The sequence below is a fragment of the Rhineura floridana genome, chromosome 8 (assembly GCF_030035675.1).
Source record: "Rhineura floridana isolate rRhiFlo1 chromosome 8, rRhiFlo1.hap2, whole genome shotgun sequence".
In the NCBI taxonomy this organism is placed as follows: domain Eukaryota; kingdom Metazoa; phylum Chordata; class Lepidosauria; order Squamata; family Rhineuridae; genus Rhineura; species Rhineura floridana.
In genome coordinates, this window is record NC_084487.1 from 52,922,795 (window position 1) to 52,937,337 (window position 14,543).

Below are 14,543 nucleotides of genomic sequence, written 5' to 3' on the forward strand. Positions count from 1 at the left end.
GGCTGGAGGGGCACTGGCTCCACTAGCCCATCCAATGGGAGGGCTTGTAGGGCTGTCACTTTCATGCCCTTCCCCTTCTGGCTTGCAGTCTTTGACCTCATCACCTGAAGAAGGGGAATCAGACATCTGGTCCCTAACACATAAGCAGCAGAGCTGATAATGCAGCAGTAGCTCCCCTGCTGTGCTAAGTCCCACTACTGTCTGGCTGTGGATTGGTATGCAGTATAATACATTAAAATAAGCTAAAACTCTATAAAAAAAACAGCATCCAATCAAAACATAACTTGAGAACAAGTTAAAAAGCTAAAAAGTCTGGGAAAATAAAAATGTTTCATCTGGAGTCGAAAAAGATATGAGTAGGTGCCAGGCAACTCACTCTGGGGAGGGCAGTGTAATGCTGGAATTCCACCCCTGAAAAAGCCCTCTCCCAGTAACCACCTACCACACCTGTTTGACAAAGATCTCAAATTAAGGGCAAGCACTAGGGATGGAAAAATCTAACAATTTTGGTTCTCTGTTTTTCATTTTTCCAGTTTTAAATTCAGTTCTCCACATTTCTACACCAATTTGCGGAAGTTCTCCAATATTTTAGTACAAATATCTCCTAATAAACTCATTTTGTAGGCAGTTTTGACTAATGTACACATTTTTGCAAGCAATTTCTTATCATATAATGCAGTTTTGTATGATAATTACCCTTATAGATTCATTTGTATGCATACTATCCCTTAACATATTCATTTTTGTAAACATTGTTTGGTTGGTGAACTGCATTGCAAAATTCAGATATGTATGAATTTCAAAGGACGGCTGTGTTTCAGTTCTCATATTGTTTCAGAAAGTGCAAATTTGATAGATTTGGCTTGAAATGCAAACTGAATTGAACTTCTTGTCCATCCTTAGCAAGCACACATGAAGACAGGCCATCCTTATCTCATGTTATGTTCAGGTTCTAGGAATATCACAGATCTACTGCTATCCCTTATATTTTGTAGCCTTTGGATCCACTGTTTACACTTTTTTTCTGTCCATGCACACTAACTGAATATAACATTTGGTATATCTGCCAAAGTGAGCTGTAGTCCACGAACTCTCATACCACAAAAATAGTCTCTAAAGTGCTATAAGGTTCTTGAATATTGCTGGAAATAAAGAAGTTAGTTGCAATATTCTTTAAGCAATGGGGCACAGCAGATTGCTGGGTATAGTTTTTTTTACTGTAAAGGTGTATGATATAGCCATTTTTCTCCATGTAGAGTGGTATCTCTCAAAATCGGACTACACAGACTAGGAAGCAGCAAATGTATTTTTTTAAACTCTCTTTAGCTCTGTTAAACTGCATTAATTTGTTAATGAATTGTAAAGTAATGCCTTTTATTTTGCATACATTGATAAGATCTCATTATCTTGTATAATCAGTACTGTAAGTTGGTAGATAAAGAAGAAACTAACATATGGATGTATTTAGCCCATACCGAGAGTTGTTCAAACTATTTTCTCCTAGATTCTGTTACTTTGGTTTCATGAAGAGTATGTTAGCAGCTCCTGAAGATAGCTGGGAGTGTACTTACTGTCTATAGTCTCACAGAGCAATCCAACTCAGGGGAAAATGTTGTAAGCACTGCCGGCGCAAAAAAAAAAAAAAACAGCTCAAAGTTCTGCCACATCTGTTCAGGAGCCTCTGGGTTGGCTGAATGCTGGCTGATCTGGGTGCTGCGCACAGGGACCAGAAAGTAAAAGCCTGCTCTCCCAGATACACCTACTGGGGAGTAACAGAGCAATCCAAATGATGGGGAGCTGGCGGAGGAGAAGCCAGTGCCTGAGGAGCAAGAGGAAAGCCCTGCAGGATCCTCCTCCTGCTCAGGAGCCACCAGCCTGGCTGAATGCTGGCTCCCACAAACACGTCTCCCAGGGGGGTAAGTGCTCCCCATAGGCCACCCTGGAAATGTTGTTACTGTGCAGGCCTTTTGGATGGCAGAGATTCCAGGAGGATTGAGACCTGGGGGAGGGCTCTGAATGCAATAAGGATCTTGCACAAGTCTCTCTCCTTGGGGTTCCTCCACTGCTACTCTCCCCAGAATGCCCCATTTTCCGGCCTTGTCGGCCCTCCATCCACCAGGCTAGCCATCCCTGGTGGACCCCCAGTAGCACTGGCAGGCTCTTGGAGGGCTGCTGGTGGTGGAACCCAGTGATGCTGGGAGCCTGCCAGCACAGCTGAGGGACTGAGGCGTCCAACTCCCCCCAGCCCGGAGGAAAGGTGAGTTGGATTGTGCCCTGAGCCCTCTCCATTGACTTCTATTGTATTTATTTTCTTAGACCAACCTTTTTCCTAGCATAACTTTTGCCTGAGTTGGTCCCACAACATCACAAGTTGGATGTGGCCTAAGTTCCCTCGCCTCGGCCCCTACCCTGCCATGCCCCTTTTTGGGGACTTCTGCCAGCTTCACTTCTGCCAGTCTCAGCTGAGCTGGCTGAGCCCCAGCTGAGCTGGGCTGAGGGACTTACACCAGCGTAGCCCAGATGAGCCAGGACCCAGCCAGCACAGCGGAGATCCACCACATCCAACTCCCCTCAGCCTGGCATAAATATGAGTTTGATTGTGCCCTTAGTGTAACAGCCAGAGTTTAATCTTCTCCTGGATTAAAAAAAAAAAGGAATAGAACTGAGTCCAAAAAATTCTTAATGTTTTTAAAGGAGCAAGTATTGCTATATTGGCCATTATTTGTTGCCATATGGTTGTAACTTTGGCAAGCTTATTTTCTGTCAAAGCTGTTAATATCCTCCCTCTATAAGGGCAGAAACGAGATAAAATATAAGTATTTAATTAGGACAGAATTTTGATTGGAAATGTGTAGGCATGTTGATATAAAGCATTTTTCCACAATTATATATTTAGAAGAATATAGGGTAATATCCAACAGATACACAGAACATACCCATTAAATGCAATCAATCAATCAATCAATAAAATCAATGGACTGAAGTAGACTTCATTGTTGAACTTCACTAGCTAAACTAATCCAGTGCATACACTTTCAGTCTGTCCTCTCAATATTACAGCCTGGTGGATTTTGTAGAGGATTCTGGGCAGACTTTCATACTAGCTTTCTCAAAATACAATCTGACTGAACATTTAGTATTGACATTAGGGAGAAAAGAATGCCAGAGTGCTGTAAGCAATGTTGAAAATAAACTATAATTGAATTAGATTTTTGAAATTACTTGGGGGCTGACTTTTAAAAGAACCAAGTCTGGTAGGTAGATGATGTGAGGTAGACTGATGACTAGGGCTTTAAGCTCATGGACTCTGATTAGTCATTGGAAGTCTGTTGACTGGAAAAATATATATTTGAAGATGAAAAAACACTATCTTTGAATGAAGAGAAGTGGGGGAGACGAGATACAAGCACAAAGACAGTGAGCACTAATATATGCTGTTTTATATACACTGACTAGTTTTATTTTTGTTGTGAGATTGTTATTTTCCTATATTTTAATAGTGAACTCATTCTGTAAGTTTAGATCTTTATTTAGCCAAAATGGCCCCATTCATGCACAAGAGGGAGGGAAAGGACATGGTTGGCTGGCATCCAGAACAGAAGGATTCCACACAGCAACATTTTGTTGTAGGGTTCACTTGTTTATTTTATTCAGCAGTGATTGAAGATTTTTCACAGGCTGCTCCCTGACATATTTTCTCCATCCTGATTTCTGCCTGATGTCCATGAATTGGATGTCACATTGAATTAGAAGCTAGAGTGCACAGAGTCCTATGAATATACACCTGATCTCTATGTAATCTTTTTCAAATATGGGGGGTGAGTGAAACTGACCAGACAGACTGTGTCTATATGTATTCCAACAATACTTCCAATACTGTAAATGTTAGACTGGCTTGCATGCAGATGGACAGGCATGATTCCAATGGTTTGCTCATCACACATAAACACAACTGAGGAATACCTTAATAAGTACCAACCAAAATGTCACAAAAGAGTGCCTAAGCAATTCTACAGAACTCTTAATCAGACAAAATGTTGCACGGAGCAGGAGTTGGGGTGATGAGGAGGAAAAGTAAAAAAATTAAAAAGGCTGGATTTGCCTCCAAGGCACATGTAAGGAAAGGTAGCTGTGTTAGTCCAAAGACCAAACAGCACCTTCCCCTAATGTCCACAGGTGAGCAATACCTTCATTAGAACCAACTAAAATGTCATGAAATAGTGTGTAGACTTTCAAGTTCTAAGAACTCTTCATCAGATGAAACATGACACAGAGCAGGAGTTGCAGGTGGAATGGGGGGGAGTACAGGTAATTAGGGTGCATCTTGAGACCTTAAAGTCTGCATTTAGACTCAGTCTAAAAATCTCTCTCTATATATATTTTAAAAAATTGATTCATGAGCAAAAGAAGAGTTTTAATCTTCTACAAGCAAGCACACGGAATCTGATTTGGTGCACATTTCCCACCAATTCAGCAAATGTTTTAGTGAGCAATTGAATATATATATATATTGTCTGAAAGTTCATGCTATTTCCCACAATTCACTGCTATCACTTGAAAAATATATCTTTAGGCTATCAGCGTGCTCTTTCCATACAGCTTGGAAGTTGGGGATTTTAAGTTTTTCCCAAAGTTTAGCTGCATGATTTATTATTACCACAGCACTTGTTTGCAAAACCGAAGCTCTGAAGTGTTCATTTACCTGCAATTCTGTATGTAAGAAAGGAAATATGTATTAATTTTTAAATAAAAAACTTATTATTTAATACCACAGGCTGTCATATTTTTGAAACTTATTTAAAGGATTAAAGAATACAAACTTACCCTGTCAAAATTCTCAAGTTTATAAGTAACTTCAATGTACATAATTGGTACTGCTCTGTCCCTATTATGGTGCGTATCTCTGTCTTTGATTGTCCATGGTCCCAGTTTGACAGTATCAGATGCAGTCCCAGGGGTAGTGTAGGGATTGGGAAGACAGCTAATCTCATATGTGGATTGTAGCTCCAGTGCACAGAACAGGTTTTCCTCCATTCTGCTATGCCAACATACAGAGAATTGAGGCATGGAGAGCACCATATGGAAAGTCTTGTGTGTGTTAAAGAAGCCTGAATAAAATGTGCCCTTATTACAGCTCTTCTCTTTATCCGCTATACCTCCTCCTGTTCTGGTTGAGTGTTTTTCCTGTATGTTTCACAGCAATAATAGGGCGAATTCAGTGCCTGCAACTTACAGAAACGTACCTCACTGATGTTGGAAGATCCACATAGATCTGAACAGTCATTGAGTCAGTTATCATATTGATCATGTTTGGCCTGTCCTGTATGCCAGATAGAGTGTTGTCCCATATATTACACTTCTATCACCATTAAGATGCAAGAGTGGGGGAGAATAATCCCAACTGGGGATCAGCATGTAGTACGAAGCAGTCGTTGTACTGTACGTGAGAAGCTACACTGCACCTGGCTGTGATTCTCTCCTCTCCTACTTCTGGTTGCAGACAAAAAACAAGTAGCAGAATACACTCCCCAAACTTCTCTCCTCATGATCCACTCCACCTACATCCTCTTCCATATCTCTTCCTTTTATTTTCCTTTTTTAAAATAAAAAATAAACAAAATGTAATACTACTGCTGGGCATATCACAAAATATTAATTCAATAGGTGGTCACTTGGCATAGTCATACTATACAACACATATTATAGCTTATTTAAGTCAGATCTACTGCAGCAATTCTCTCTAAAAGAAAACAACCTTCCTCCTGAGCTGAAATATGTACTGTCTCACATTTTTAACACACATCAATGTAAAGAGGAAATCCTATCAAATCCTGTCTCCATCATCAATGACATTTAATATTTAATACAGAAGAATAATTTGTATACGGTTTCTTCCCACAGAACACAGATTTATTTGTTAGAATATATTTGTCCATAGGTTATGAATGTGGCAGTACCTGTCATTTTGGGGGTGTTTGCCAATCAAGAGTAATCCCCAAGGTGTTACAGCAGAGCCTTTGAATGGATCTAACTAGTGAACCTAGTTACTAGCACATAGAGATGTTAACTGAGAGAATGCTCATTTTTAATCTCTCACATGTCAGCAATAAGGTCTAAAATAAGAATTTGATTCCCTCCCAATAGGAAAAAACAATTATGTTGCCCTATTGTTTTTGCCCTTTTAAAAATAACTGTCAATATATTTGACCACAAAACCCAAAGCTGTGACAAATTGTATCATCCTGTACACAAGAGAACAAATCTGAGCCAATAAAATAATGCCTTAAGAGAATAGTTTTGAAGAAATGTAGAACAGTTACTATTTCAAAGCTGAAATCTAAGTTTGAACAACTAAAAAGTCAAGCTTCAACATGACTGAATCTCACAAACTTTACATTCGAAGGTAGGAAGCAGTGAGAGTGTTCTGAGGCAGGACTGCATAACTTAGTGGTAGGGCATATGCTTTGAATGCTAATGGTCTCATGTTTGCTGTCTGGCATCTCTTGTCAGGGTTGGGAATGACTCCTGTCTGAAACCCTGGAGAGTCACTGCAAGACAGTGTAGATCAGTCTTCCCCAGAAATATGCTCTCCAAATGGTTTTGACTACCAACTCCCGACTGTGCTGGCTGGGGCGGATGGAGTTCCCAGCTTAGGGAAGGTTGCTGTAGACAATACTGAGCTAGGTAGACCAAAAGTCTGACTCACTATATGGCAGCTTCTTTCTACTTTTTCCATGCCAAAAGTAGAGTTCTTACTACTTTTCTCATGCCACTTGAAGTATTTTGTTACTCCTTTTAGCAACAATCCTTTGGTTATTGCTATGCAGTTAGCAAATCCTGTTCAAAACTTAAGAACTTGTTCTTTGTCAAAATCCCTAACAAATGCTGTTATGGAGAAGGAGTGTTGAATTTTAAAAGGTTTTTCAGGATAGTGATCAGTTCCTGATTTGTCCCTTTCTTAAACACAAATTAAATGTTATTCTCCCCATGTCTTGAAGAAATATTGGGAGCAAGCTTCAGATCCTATCAGTTGATTTGCTCCAACTCCCACTCTCCTTCATAGAGGAAGAAATAATGGATTGGGTGTGGGCTAGTACATTGAAGTGTAATCCAGGCAAGGCAGAGCTGCTTCTGGTCAGTAGCACTTCCAGTTATGGGTTAGTAACACAGTTTGTTTTAGAATGGGTTGCACTTGGCCAGTGCACTTGGTCTGTAGCTTGGGAGAGTTCCTGAGTGGTAGCATGGCTAGAGTGCATTTGCCAAGCTTAGGCTCATTGCCAACTGTACATGTTCTTAAGGAAGGGGAACTTGGCCATGATCACTTATTCATTAGTCATATCAAAGGGCCTGGAGTTTCAAAGTTACATGAAATCTGAATTACTATAATGCATTTTAGATAGGGCTGCCTTTGAAAAGCATTTTTGCTATCCCAGAATGCAGCAGCTAACATTTTAACAGGAACCAGTTTTATGGAGGATGTAACTCTGTTGTTATTCTGTCTCTATTAGGTTCTGATTCATTTCTGAGCACAATTCAAGGTGCAGTTCAAGGGCAGCCTATTTATTTATCATGGCACCTTTCCCTCTATCTCAGTGTCTCTGGTTGCTCTCTTGGCTCTGTTGGTGTTGAATGCTAGATCCACCAAGTCAAACACAGCACACAGGCATGTATGGCAGCCTTAAGGGCTTGACAAATGTCCAGTTTTTGCTTTCTGCTTGGGTCTGCAAACAGAGGAGGTGTTGAGCACTTCTGACCATTATACTTAGTTGATGGACTACATGCAGCTTGATGTGTTGTGAATTATATACCCCTGTGCTAATTGTTTCCCTATAAGTGCCTTGATTTCTTTTATTTTGTTCTGCATTTGACACCCTATAACATTGTTTAGCTGCATTGCCTCTTTCTTCAGAGTGTAAACGCATATATATTATCCATCTTATGGATGTGGGGGAATCTTGCCTCGGCCTCCCATTTTGATAAAATGTGGATGTGAATGTGCATGTCTGTATTTAAGCTTGATAGCTTTCAGAATTATTAATGATCTTACAATTCCATGTTTCTATAGCTGTATCATTGAAAAAATGTATTTTATGCTGTATTTCTAGTCATAGGGAGCCATGATACCAAAGCACAAATAAAAAATTAAAAAGAATTGAAATCTGTAAGCCAATGAAATGTTAACTGCCTTTTAAAAGACATGTTAACTGGTAGTAGGTAATTAAAACTGGAAAATCATACCCAAGAGCTTTTTTTTAATTTATGTTCAGTGATGAGGACCACAATCCTGTGTCGAATTAAACACATCAAAGCCCACTGAAATCCATGGGCTTACATGGATCTAACTCATGCTCTTACTAGTAGGTAAATCCTGTTGAATTTGCTAGACCTACTTTTGAATATATGTGCATAATATCTTGGGTGGAAATCATATTTTAATCTGATGCCCCAATCAAAATGTTTTGAAACTGTTTTCTTCTTATATTTCTGGTGGCTATGAATGGATGAATTTACATTAATAAATATCAGAAACAAATCTTAGTTTCAAGTTTTCAATGAATATTTACCCATTCAGTAATGCTTCATTGCCCATTCAGTAGTTCCTGCAGACAGGTTACAACAGCTAAATAAGATCTATTAAAGTCACCTCGGTACTTCCCAGTGACTTGAGTCACAATAGAACTGAGTCATAGTTTGTTGTGCTTTCTGACTCATGTATGTGATCAGTGTGCAATGTTTAGGTTATAAACAATGGAGAGATTGTTTGTGTGTACACTTATTTGTAACAGTGTGCAATGCCTGTGTTTGTCTTACGATAACAGGGCTGGAAAGAATGTTTGTAACAGCTTCTAAACTAGCAGAAACTGGATTATAGATGGGTTAGATTAGTTATTTTAATTTTAAACCTCTGCCTTCCTTGGTTCATGTATATTTAGAATGGTACTATAAATGAACTGTCTCCCTCTGGTTCAACATTGCATTTGATGATTCAAAGTACCATGAAAGGTGGAAGACCAGTTTATGAATTATTATGGGTTTCCAGATTATCAGCTATATTGGTAAATTTAGAAATGAAGTCTTCTTTAAAATTATAATATTCATATATTCTCTCATTCAAACAGTTCCTGTTTGAGAAATAAAATAAACTCTTTTTTTATTTAGTAAAAAACATATTTAATGGTTAATGTGAATTGTTGACCTTTTTCAGACTGAATTTTAAGCAGATTATTATGAAGCTTTGCTGACAAGTCTGGTAGCATTTTATGCTTGCAAAATCCAGAAGACGAAGAAATAATCGTTTTGATTGAAATGGTGGTGTTCAATTTATGTTACTTAATTTTAACAAGAAAACTTGCAACAGTTTATTCATTCATTACCGGCTGATTGAAAAGAATTAACAATTGAAACAGTGATTTAAAGCATGCTGTGTAAACAGAACAAAAGCTCAGTGCAGTCTTTTAAAAAAGGAAGCAAGTAGTAAAGCATGCCATAGGCTACAGTTAATGCTTTGCATCTTTGGTGTCTTCTGAAATGTAAAAAATCTACAACAAGCAGATCTCTCCAATGCATAACTGGTAGAAAGGTTCTATTCAGATTTTAGCTTGCCTCTGATGACCTGCTATTTTCTGCATTTGTTTTGACTGCTCTCATCATTCAAGATTGATGCTTGGATGGGTGTGTAGGTGGAAGCAGCAGTAGCAAGCTTACAGCTTGCAGACAAAAAATCTGCCTTATCTGATGGCTATTATTGAAAATGTGAGGTGTAGCCTAGGCTGGGTAATGAAGGGGAGCGAGCGAGGGGGAGCAAGGAGCATGGAGCTGCATACTGATGAGTGTAGGAGTATTTGATAAAAGATTTCTTGCTGCTAGCAGTGCATTGCTCATTGTGGAGTATTCTGACAATCACATATAACGGAAAACAGCTCAGCTGACAGCTTGATATGCCTTTTCCCCTCCACCACATGACGTACTGGTCTGTAGTAGAGATTAATGCCTACAAAATGTTGAGGTAGGAGCACATCTTACTCTATAGCTTGCCCTGGAAACTATGTGCTACTTCTGACTTTCTTGCTTGCTAGAAGCATTAATTTGACAAGCTGGCGGGCTCCTTTGATACCAATTTCTCTCGGAACACAATGTGGCAATGCCACCTCTCAGCCCAGGACCATCGTTATTATCCTGTGGATGGATATTCACTGCTTAAACGCCTCCCTTCTCAAACTCTTTCAGCACCCAGATGCCCTGTCCAGACTGTGGGACAATGGTTGGAAAATATTGGGCTACCTCAGTATGAGAACCACTTGCTGGCTAATGGATTTGACAATGTACAGTTTATGGTAAGTGATTTTCTGTATATAATAGTGTTTGCAGATGTATGATTCTTTGCCTCACGAGATCTTATATAGTATGGAAGGGAATCTATTTTGTGTTTTGCAGTGAGCATAAGGATAATTTTTGTGTGTGCATAATCCTGTCTGCCTACCAGTATGAGCAAGGGGTTTAGGAGCCACAATTCTGCTTGGTTCATATTTCATCCCCAAGCATTTTTTAAGGAAGTAAAGGCATAATACTCCTGGACTACCACTGGGGATAAAACAATTATTCTGTTTATGAGGACAGGAAACATATTGGTAGGGAGCAGATTATATTCCGTCTATGGGGACAAGAAACATATTGGGAGGAAGCAGATATTTTTACATAGATTTGATATTAATTAGGGTTATCTCTACATCCAATTCTATTTTTTAAAAAAAGGGCTACTCTGCTGAGCTTTAAAAAAAGAACCATATTACAAGTGTATAGAAATGAATGGCTGTTCCTTTAAATGTAAACGTAAAACCCACCTACTCTTAACTATTAAAGAGTTAACAGGAATGGATAAGCCAGATATCTTTAGTATACAGTGTGCTTATTTTGTCTAGTGTTTTAATCCTATGAAAGCTTCCCACAAAAATAAATATGGGCAGAAAGAAAGGTAAGTTAGGTATAACAATCCTACCTTCCAGTATACACTTCCATATTATATTATATTCACCTTCCAATGCCTAGATGTAGGAACACTCACCACACCTGTTGTTCAGAAGCTATTCTCTTTTATAGCTGTGAAGTCAGATTTTTATCTGCTCCAGTGCTACCATTATAGAAAACTTACATATGCTATATGAAACCCATAATTTTGTGCCAATACAATTAATACTACACAATGGTAATTTATTTAAAATATGAAAAACCATTATGATCTCCTCACATGCTTCAAAATATTTATATAGGGTTTTAAAATGAGATGATTTTAAAGCATTTGAAAAATATATCCAACTTTTTGGTTATATTAATCCACTTTTTCTCCATGCAATAGGATTTTGCACATTGGATTGAGTATAGAATCTAATATTTCAGCCAGATTCACTATAAAGTAATCTCTTGTAGCACAATCAGAAATAGGCTGTTATGCCTATTGTTCAAGGCATAACAAGCAATCAATTGTACATATGCTAATATAGGACAGTCACTAAAACAGATGTGTATACAGTGTCAACGTTTCAAATGGGGAGTAGTTCTTAAAAAGACAATATCTATTTGTGCCGTTAATGAGTACTCGTGGAGTTATAATATTCATGTAAACATTGTTAGAACTCTAGGATAGTGATTAATTGGATTCAGTGCAAAGGCATCAGTGACTCTAGATCAGGCCCTGTGTCTTTCAGGGATATACCTATGCAGATATTCCCATGTATTATTCTGTAAGCAAGCACAAAATGCCTAAAGTTAATCAAAGTTATTTCTCGCCCTTTGTATTTTAAGTTACGTATACAATAGCTACAGTAACCTATTTCTGATTGTACAACAAGGGATTAAATTAGCACAGATTTGGATAAAATATTAGGTTCTAATACTCAGTTAAATTATTACACAGCCAGCTAAGAATAAAGTAAAAGTCTTGAGTGACAAAATGTGTCACGTTACTTATAGCCATGTTATAATACAGTTGCATCATTATCTTGGATACTTTGAAAAGATTAACCAATAGCCCATATTTAAATCTTACAATTTATTTTGCTTATATATATTTCAGTTGTATTTCATTAGTTCCTTTAACGCATTTCTGCCAGTGTACCAAAAATGTATAATGTAATCAATGATCCTTAATGTTAGAGAGACCAAATAGCATTTGAATTTAAAATACTGAAAACGTGCTGCATGTTAAGAAAAAATGAACTATATTAAGGTAAAACAACTATATTTGTTATTTCTTGACATGGAAGAATTGCTTATCCACCCAAACATTTTGTGTACTCAGAAGTAAGCTCCACTGAGTTCAGCAATACTTACTACCATGGAAGTGGGTATAGGGCTGCAGTCTGAGACTGATTTATGAATATTTAGCCACATTATTGATTTTAATGGCTAATTGTAAACAAAGGTGTTATATGAAGACAGACACTGTTGTTTGGGCATTTTTGTTCCTCCTTTACCGTACTTCTCCTTTTGTTTTTCTAGAAATACATTCTGATACTAATTTGTTTTCCTGTTGCCTAAGCAACACCATCACACATCTATTTTAAATTATGTAGTACTGTATGTTTTACTAGGTATTTCATGCAGGAATGCTGTAATTAATTTAGTTAATGTTGATAGAAATTTCATTATATGAGGAAAATATATATAGTTATGAGAGCTCAACAATAATGTTATATTCATTAAAATCACATTCTGGTATCTAAGATCCCCTCCCCATAAAAGGCTTATTTGGTATTCATTAGAATTATAAATAATCCCTTGAGTTTACACTTTTTTGGCTACATAGGAAAATTACGCATTTCACTACCATGTATTCCATAAGATGTGTTGTTAGCAGCTTATTTTCATAGAATGAAGAAAAACAACCTCTGCTCATTTTACTTTTAAGATACCTATATTTTGTCAATTCCTTTATTTTCCATTGTTATTTACGAATGCAGTATGCAAAATATGTGTTGCTTTTCCTCCCAAATATTATATTTTTAGAATACTTTTATCTACAGTGTGTTGAATTCTATAATCCTAACATTACTATGCAAAAAGCATAATAGACAACCTGTTGATGGCCCCTACATACGCTGAATGTCACAATTTGGAAGAAAGCCATTACATGAGATGGCCATGCTTCAGTAGATCCATTTATAGTATCCCTGGTAATCTGTCAAAGAGTGAACGGTATCCTTTGAAAGTAATAGTTGGATAATGGAATAGTGTGCACTTGCTGAACAGACAATGATGACATCCAAGATATAACAAAGCAATGATTAGTGTGCTTTTTAACTGACTGCTAAGATAGTGGAAGAGTTATAGCCTCTCAATTAGAGTACTTTTGTTAATTGCAAATTATAGCTTCTTGTCTAGCCTAAGCACTTAGGAAGCCTAATGAACTAATAGGCATAATTCTTTTACAAAGTTATTTAACTCTTGAATTTCCAATATAGCCTTTATGCAGACTCAGGGTATAAGATGTCTGATTGAAGCAAAGTCCCAAACAGGATGATTGATACTAGCATATATTTAATTACAGCTTTGCATTGGAATAGGTATAACACTTGGTTTCAACAGAAAAACAACTAAGCAGAAATTTAGAATGAACCAACACATGATAGATTTGGAAAGCCACATTAACAGTCTTGACATGATTTTAAGGTGTTGAAAACCACTAGCCATAGCCAGGATATCAGACTTAAATGCAGAAACATAGAATTCCAAGATAAAGGTAGAAAAAACAAATGGAAACTTGTAATATTCCGTTTCTTTGTCCCCTTTGTCAATCAGCGTGGGAGGGATTGGCTTTAGAGGAATCCCAGACCCTCTCCCAAGTGGTTGCTTTGGGTATGAAGGGAAGGCTGTAAGTATTGAAAAAACTCTAAGTATCTGATGAAGTGGTCACTAATCCACAAAAGCAGCTTATCATAGGCTACATGCACACTAGTTCCTTAAAAAGCAGCAAGACCGTTTTGACTGGGTGCGGTTTGAAATGAATCTTCACCCAATTGTATACAACTGAATTGATTGATTGGAATACACCCAGTCCCAATCATGATGTCAGACCTTTTAAGACCATCCACAGCAAAGCATTTCCATTGGATATTCCTCAGAATCACAACGGGTTGATTGACCAAACAGTTTTGAAATCAGTGTGAAGCTGGCTTGAAGGGAAAACATATCCATTCTCAAAAATCCCAGTTTCTTAGTAAAAAGCAGTGGAGTCTGGCTGACGTCATATATCCCCGGATTCATAGCATAGAGGTGGAGACATGCTGAAACCAGTGTAACTGCAAGTGTGTCCATACCCATAGTCTTTAAGATGTTACAAATCTTTTTGTTGTTTTGTTGCAGGAGGGAACTAGATGTAATCAAAGAGTCCTGTGGAGAAATGCTATATATGTGTTTGTGTTTAAAAAATATTATATGACCTCTGTGACTGCCATGAGGTCTTGTTCTGGTACACTTTTAGAAGCCTGCTTGGCAGTGGTTGCTTGGTTCTGAGAGGAGAGAGACATGATTGCTTTAAGATTCTAGCA

At 37.8% G+C, this 14,543-nt stretch overlaps 1 protein-coding gene across 1 annotated transcript in view; it reads left to right on the forward strand.

Moving 5' to 3' along the window:
- The window catches only part of ANKS1B (ankyrin repeat and sterile alpha motif domain containing 1B), a 573,173-nt gene that overhangs the window by 187,248 nt on the left and 371,382 nt on the right, over window positions 1-14,543 (forward strand). Inside the window, exon 8 of the mRNA XM_061582729.1 lies at window positions 10,228-10,334. Coding sequence (XP_061438713.1) covers window positions 10,228-10,334 — 107 coding nt within the window. The remainder of the gene's footprint in view (window positions 1-10,227; window positions 10,335-14,543) is intronic.